The sequence below is a fragment of the Orycteropus afer genome, unplaced genomic scaffold (genome assembly GCF_000298275.1).
Source record: "Orycteropus afer afer isolate SDZICR_OR568_19922 unplaced genomic scaffold, OryAfe1.0 scaffold00637, whole genome shotgun sequence".
NCBI classification, from domain to species: Eukaryota; Metazoa; Chordata; class Mammalia; order Tubulidentata; family Orycteropodidae; genus Orycteropus; species Orycteropus afer.
In genome coordinates this window covers 258,305-266,465 of record NW_006922224.1, presented here as the reverse complement: position 1 = coordinate 266,465, position 8,161 = coordinate 258,305, and the positions used below count along the sequence as shown (strand labels likewise).

The following is an 8,161-nucleotide window of genomic DNA, read 5'->3' as shown; positions in this document are numbered from 1 at the left end:
GCTGGAAGCTATGCCACTGGTGTTTCAAACACCAGCAGGGTCACCCTGGTGGGCAGGTTTCAGCGGAGCTTCCAGACTAAGACAGAAGTGGTCATCCATTTCTCAAAGAATTGACCAGTGAAAACCTATGAACAGCAGTGAAACACTGTCTGATACATTACTGGAAAACTTCATGAATAGCCCTGAGACATTGTCTGATACAGTGCCGCAAGATGAGCCCTGAAATCAGAAGGCACTCAGTACAATGGAGTATTAGCACACAGTGGTGTTTATAGAATGCCGTAACTTGCAAGAGGAAACCCATTATTTTTACAATAAGCTTTTTCTTAATCTCATGGGAAGATACCCACTATGTCAGTGTTCAGTGAGCAATCTGGTGTAGGACTGTATGTAACATCCTTGTTATTATGAAAACACCCAGAATAAAAGGCAGAAACAAGCATGATGAAATGTGAGTAGTAGAGTTGCCTGAGGGTAATGAAATAAAGTGGGATTTTTGGCTTCTGCTTCCTATTTTTTTGGTACTTTCCAGTTTTTTTTTTTTTTTTTTTTTTTTACAATAAGCATTTGTCTTTAGAAGTTTTTAAGAAAAAAGTGACCTTGGAGAAAGCAATGTATACATATGATAAGGGCTTGGATTTACATAGCATCATCCTTTAGAGTATCGTCTACAAATCAAGTATGGGACGGATATGAGTTAGAAGTAAAGATTTATTTTGGAAGGATTGGGGAGCACAGTTTCTTCCAGAAGTGTCTTCCTTTCTTCAAAACAACAGCTATAACAACGAAAAGAAACTAGTTAAGTGAAAGAAGTCTTTTAGTTAACAATAAATTATAGATGTGTTGTATCTGAGCATTGAGCAGCAAGTTCCAACGGGTGTGTTTTCCTCTCATAGATGTCGTCTGCTACTGAAAGTGGAGATACAGCCCCAGGAAAACAAAATGAAGAAAAAACTTATAAAAAGGTGAGTGAGGGTTTAAGTTCCTCAGCTGAGGCAGAAGAATACTGTTTTATTCTTTGGAATGTGAATATTGTCACAGGCCTTTTCCTTCCTGCAAAGCAAGTTTGTTGAAATTTCTGTCTTAGTTTTTCCTATGGCTACTGTAACAAATTACTGCAAACTTGGTGGCTTAAACCAGCCAGATTGATTGTCTTACAATTCTGGAGGATAGATGTCTGGCACAGTGTCACTGGCCTAAGATCAAGTTGTCGAGAGGGCTATGTTTGTTCTGGAGGCTCTAGGGGAGAGGCCGTTCCTTGTCTTTCTCCTTCATGCAGATAAACAAAAATCAGGTAAACCAACAAGTCAGTTCCGACACATGAGACGACCGACCCCGTGTGTGAGAGAACTGTACTCCATGGGGTTTTTAAAGGCTGATTTTTTGGAAGTAGGTCACCAGGCCTTGTGTCTGAGGTGCCTCTGGGTGGACTCAAACACCCAGCTTTTTAATTAGCAGCTGAGCACATTGACTAAGTGCACCATCCAGGAACTCCGTCACGCAAACAGATGCACTTTACCAAAACGGGGTCACACAGTAATGCTGTTTGGAACACTTCTCTATACCTTTAGATAGTCTTCTTCCACGACAAGTACTGATAATGACTGTGAGGGAGAACCTACCCCAACTGACATCCCCCACCCCAGAGCATGGTGGTGACTGCAAGTGTGATCTCCGCACCTTGGAAGCAGAACAAGGACCTGCCGTGGGAGTGCTGTACTCCTCCACAAGCCATTTCCTTCCTCTTCCAGCTCCTGGAGGCCTTCTGAATTCCTTACTCAAGGCTCCCTGCCATCTTCAAAGCCAGTAAGGACCAGCCAAATCTTTCTCTCTGGCACTTTGAAGGACCTTGTGATCACAGTGAGCCTTGGGTAATCCTGGATAATCTCCTTACTCACGCTTTAGCTGCTCTCTGTTCAAGAACAAGTTTCAGAGTCTCTTCTGACATCTCTCTCTTTTTTTATTTCTCCTTTATTTTCCTTTTTGTCTTTTTAATGACCTTTTGCTTTCTTTATGTATGATGTCTTTGATGTCACCCTACAACTCATGTGGTCTTTGGTTGTTAGTGTTCAGTGCATCAAATCTATTATTGATATGTTCCCTACATTCATGTGGGACATACTCAAGGTCGTGGACTTACTTTAATTTTCTTCAGCTTCACCTTGAACTGGCATATGAGCAATTGATGGTCTGTTTTGTAGTCGGCCTTGTCCTGACTGATAATACTGAGCTTTTCCATTATCTCTTTCTGCAGATATAGTCAATTTGATTCCTGTGTATTCCATTTGGTGAAGTCTGTGTGTGTAGCCTGTTTATGTTTATGTCTATGTCTATGTGTTTATCTGTTTATGTTGTTGAAAAAAGGCATTTCCAGTGACTAGGTCGTTGTTGTTGTTGTTATGTGCCATTGAGTTGGACCCGACTCATAACGACCCCTTCTTGGGATTCCGAGACAGTATCACTATGGAAGTAGATTGCCCAACCTTTCTTCCGAGGAGTGGCTGGTGGGTTTGAACCACCAGCCTTCTGGTTAGCAGTTAAGTGCCTTAGCCACTATGCTACCAGAGTCGTTAGCCTTACAAAATTCTATCATGAGATCTCTGACATCATTTCTTTCAACAGGGCCAGCCATATTTTCCAACTATTTTTTCGCATTCCAGTCACCAGTAATTGTTAATAAATCTTGGTTGCATGGTTGGTAAATTTCAGACTCCAGAAGTTGGTAAAAATCTTCAGTTTCATCTTCTTTGGCTTTAGTGGTTGGTACGTAAATTTGAATAATCATCATCTTCCTTATAGGCATTGATATTATCCTGTCACTGAAAGCATTGTGTTTCATGACAGATCTTGAAATGTTCTTTTTGACAATGAACAAGAAGCTGTTCCTTTTCAATTTGCCATTCCTGGCATAATCCATATTAATGTCTATGAAAAATGGCTGGATACCAGTCCATTTAAGCTCACTAATGCCTAGGATATGAAGAAATGATGAAATAAAAGTGCTGAACAGAAGATTTCAAAAGGCAGCTCGAGAGGACAAAATAAAGTATTAGAATGAAATGGGCAAAGACCTAGAGTTAGAAAAGCAAAAGGGAAGAAAACACTTGGCATTTCTCAAGCTTAAGAACTGTGGGAAAAACACTCAAGCTTCCATTTGCAGTATTAAAAGATTCTGTGGGCTAAACATTGGATGACACAGGAAGCATCGAAAGATGGAAGGAACACACAGAGTCACTGTAGCAAAAAGAATTGATGTTCAGCCTTTTCAGGAGATAGCAAGTGATCAGAAATGGATGATATTGAAGGAAGAAGTCCAAGCTGCATTGAAGGCACTGGTGAAAAGCAAGGCTCCAGGAATTGACAGAATACCAGTTGAGATGTGTCAACAAATGGATGGCAATTCTGGGCACTCACTTGTCTATGCCAAGATATTTAGAAGATAGCTACCCGGCCAACCAACTGGAAGAGATCCATTTACATATCTATTGCAAAGAATGTTGATCAGTTTGGCAGACTTAACAGGAGGCAAAGTTAGGATAACTTCTTAGCCACAAACAAGCACCTTGAGGGAGTGAATTGCTGGGCTTGCGGGTTGGGGACCATGGTTGCAGGGGACATGAAGCCCAATTTGCACAACATGGTATACAAAAACATTGTTCTGCATCTTCAGTGAGTAGCAACTGGGGTCTTAAAACTTGAGAGCAGCCATCTATGATATAATTAATGATCTCTCCTTGTCCAGAGCAAAGAAGAGTGAAGAAAATAAAAGATGCATGGAAACAGTCCAAAAGACTAATAGACCATGAGAATCTTAGCCAATATGACCCTGAGACAGAAGAACTAGATAGTGCCTGGCTATCAATGTCGACCACTTAGAAAGGGAATAAAATTGGAGATCCTGGATAGAGTGGGAGAAAAATGTGGAATAAAACTCAGAGTCATAAAAAAGACCAGATTTACTAGTCTGATAGAGACTGATGAAACCCCTGAGACAGTGGCCTAGAGTCACCCTTCAGGCCTGAATCAACTTACTGCCATGGCTTAACTCTTAGCCAAACAATAGACAGGCCTAGGAGCTGAATGCCTTCACCAGGGAGATGCACTCCTTATAACAGTCAACCATGGAAGATCAGAAGGGCAGCATTTGCACAGGGAGAAAGTTAGGGAGGCAGGAGTGCATAGACAAGAAGGACACAGGGAGAGGGTAACCACAGGCAGGAAGTGGGAGGAGATCTGTTACACTGTGGGGAATGTAACCAGTGTCACAAAACAAAATATGTATGAACTGTTGCATGTAAAATTAATCTGCTTTGTAAAATTTCACCCAAATCATAATAAAAAGATAAAAGAATGTTGATCCAACAAAAATTATTGAACAATATTATTAATATCACATGCAAATAAAATTACATTGAAGATAATTCAAAAACAGTTGCAGCAGTACATTTCAGATGAGGATGTGGAATGAGGAATGTCATTGCTGATTGTCAGGTGGATCTTAGCTGAAAGCAGAGAATACCAGAAAGATGTTTACCTTTGTTTTATTAACAATGCCAAGACATTTGTTCTGTGGATCATAAAAATTATGGATAGCAATATAAAGAAAGGGAATTCGAGAACATTTAATTGTGCTCATGAGGAACTTGTAAATAAACCAAGAACAGACTAAGGGGATACTGCAAGGTTTGAAAATCAGGAAAGTTGTGCATTAAAGTTGTATTCTGTCACCATACTTACTCAATCTATATGCTGAGTAAATAATCCAAGAAGCTGGGCTATATGAAGAAGAATGCAGCATCAAGATTGGAGGAAGAGTCATTAACAATCTGTGATGTGCAAAAACCAAAACCTAACTCACTACTGTCAAGTGGGATCCAACTCAGAGCGACCCCTCCTTGGATTTCTGAGGCAGCATCACTACGGAAGTAGATTGCCCAGTCTTCCTTTCGAGGAGTGGCTGGTGAGTTTGAACTGTCAGCCTTCTAGTTAGCAGTCAAAAGTCTTAGGCAGGTGATACAATCTTGCTTGCTGAAAGTAAAGAGGATTTGAAGCACTTACTGATGTATATCAAAGGTAACAGCCTTCAGTATGGATTATACCTCAGCATAAAGAAAAAAATACCATCACAACTGGATCAATAAGCAACATCATGATCAGCAGAGTAAAGACTGAAGTTGTCAAGGATTTCATTTCACTTGGATCCACAATCAATGCCCATTAAAGCAGCAGTCAGGAAGTCAAATAATGTATTGCATTGGACAAATCTGCTGCAAAAGACCTCTTTAAAGTGTTCAAAACCAAAGAAGTTATTTTAAGAATGAAGACGCCTCTGACCAGAGCGTGGTATTTTCATTTGTCCCATATGCATGCAGAACGTGGATAATTAAAAAGGAAGAGGAAAGAAGTATTGATGCCTTTATTATGGTTTTAGTGAAGGATATGAAATATAACATGGACTGCCAGAAGAACATGGAGCCCTGGTGGCACAGTAGCTAAGCACTCAGCTGCTGACCAAAAGGTTGGTGGTTCAAACCCACCAGCCTCTGCAGTGAGAAAGATGAGGCAATCTGCTTCTGTACAGATTTACAGCCTTGGAAACCCATAGGGCAGTTGTACCCTATCCTATAGGGTCACTATGGATAGTTGGAATCAATTTGACTACAGTGGGTTTGGTTTGGTTTTGGCCAGAAGAATGAACAAATCTATCCTAGAAAATGCACAGCCAGAATGCTTCCTAGAAGGTAAGTTGGTGAGACTTCATCTCGTGTACTTGGACATATGATCAGGGGGACCAGTCCCTGGAGAAGGATGTTATGCTTGGTAAAGTAGGAGGTCAGTGAGTAAGAGGAAGACTCTCAACGAGATGGACTGACACAGTGGCTGCAACAATGGGCTCAAACATAGTGACAATTGTGAGGATGGTGAAGGATTGGGCAGTGTTTGGTTCTGTTGTTCATAGGGTCACTGTGAATTGGAACCAACTTGATGGCGCCTAACAACAAGAATCTTCTTACTTTAAAGTAAGCTGATTAACAACCTTAATTTCCTCTGCAATCTTAATGCCTGTTTGTCCAGGGGATTAGAACATGAATTTCTCTGGAGGCTTGGGAGTAGGCATTATTCTGCCTACCAAGAAAACAACAACAAAAAGCCCTGTTGCCTTTGAGTAGATTCAGACTCATGGTGACTCCCAGTGTTACAGAGTAGAACTGTGCTCCAGAAGGTTGCAAGTGCGTTATCTTTTTTTTTTTTTTTTTTTGTACTTGAATTTTACAATCTCATGTTCATCTATATATGTATTTGAAGTATCATAAGTATACCCAGACAGTTGACCAAATTATTTCCTAAGGAAACCAGAAAGCTACAGGAGTCAGGAAGAAGGTGAAGGACAAAGTTAGGATAAAATAAATGTAATCTGTTGGAGTCATGTCTTGAAGCACTAGCCAGCATTCAACCACCATGACAGGCAATAAGCAGGACTGAACCACTTGAGGTGTGGCTAGATGAGCCCTCATGCAGGTCACCTAGTCAGTGCCTAGTGAAGGGCAAAGCATCTGGGAACTGGAAGCTGGAACACATGGATTTGAGTTCTGGTTCTTCCATTTACTATGTTATATGATTTTGACAAATCTAAACTCTCTTTATCAATAAGATGTAAATTTTTTTTTTTTTAAAAAGTAGAATTCTTTATGAGTATAGGAATTATACTGTGCATCGGACAAAATCTGGAGAAGACCTAGACTGCTTTGGACCCACAATAGGTCAGGTTATGATGTGTTAGAATAAGGGCAACAGTCTTTAATATCGGTCCCAAACCAGAAGCTGAACTATCCAGGTCAAGCATTCTGAGCTGTTTGGTTCTGGAAGCCTGTTTGAGTTGCTGAATCAGACCTCATAATCATTGTTGAACATGCCACGGATGTGTGTTGGTGATGACTTTCCATATCAGTGTTACATTGCAGTGTTACTCTTATCTTCACTGCAACTCCACTGATGGAAGCCATTATCTTTTCCTAGGTAGGAAAGTTGCCTTCCAGTTCTTGCTTCCTGGCCTCTATAATTCATTCCCAGCATTTTTGCTTCTCTTTTTCTCTTCCTCTACCTTCCATCTTACTCCAGACTTCTGTAACTTTCTCAAATAATCCAAGGCAGGACAATCACTCCTGAAGCCCTTGGATTTGCTCCTTCTGCCAGGAACATTCTTCCTTCAGCTCTTTGTATGGCTGACTCTTTCTCCACATTCGCAGAGGTGGCCTTTCTTACCTAACTCATCAAAAGTAACTATGATAAGCAAGTGTTAACTTATTATTTTCAGTTGTTTATTGTGCCTATCCTTTATTACTGCTGTATCTCCAGAACCTACAACATGGCCTTATATATTGTATTGGTGCTTATGGCAGTGAAGGGTCTGGCTGTTATCTTTTAGAAGTAGATAGGCCTTTCTTCCAAGGTGTCTCTGGATGGATTTGAACCACCAATGTTACAGTTAGAAGTCGAGTGCAAACCATTTGTGGTAAGACCCTTCTGCCTACCACTGTACTGTGGTACAGAGCACTGAGGAAAGGCAGTTATCTAAAGACCTTTCTATGCCTAAGTGAAAGGTTCTTGTGGGTGTGCAGTGTGCCATGTATTTGGATCCTTGAATGATGCACTACTTCTCAACTAAAGAACTCTGGTGGCATGATGGCTAAGTACTCAGCTGGTAACTTAAGTATTGGTGGTTCAAACTCACCCATTAGCTCCTTGGGGGAAAGACCTGGCAACCTGCTCCCATAAAGATTGTAGCTTAGGAAACCCTATGGGGCAGATCTGCTCTGTCTTGTGGGATCGCTATGTCTGGATCAACTCCACAGCACCTAACAACAACATTTTTAACACTTGTTAAAATTTTAAACACTTTCTGTCTTTGTATTTAGAAAACACTAGATGCCCCGCCCCCATTCTAAGCATCTTAAATTTCCTGTGTTCATCCCATTTCACAAAACCCTTTTTTCCAGGCTTCCTAGAGTATCTTGCCCTACCATGCTTTGACTTTGATAAATTCCTGGCTCCTAGCAACCAAGCTAATGTTCATAAACATGACTGGGTGAAATATGTTCCCAGGCACCCCTGGGTGCGATTATAAATTGACTACACATTTTCACTTTTTTTTTTTTTTTTT

General features: G+C 40.7%; 1 protein-coding gene across 1 annotated transcript in view; it reads left to right on the top strand.

Annotated features, from left to right (window-relative positions):
* Positions 1-896: 896 nt before the first annotated feature.
* The window catches only part of PIP5K1B (phosphatidylinositol-4-phosphate 5-kinase type 1 beta), a gene marked incomplete at its 3' end in the record, with an annotated part of 213,433 nt that continues 206,168 nt past the window's right edge, over positions 897-8,161 (top strand). The window contains exon 1 of the mRNA XM_007956569.2: positions 897-965. Within this exon, the coding sequence (XP_007954760.1) occupies positions 897-965 (69 nt within the window). The remainder of the gene's footprint in view (positions 966-8,161) is intronic.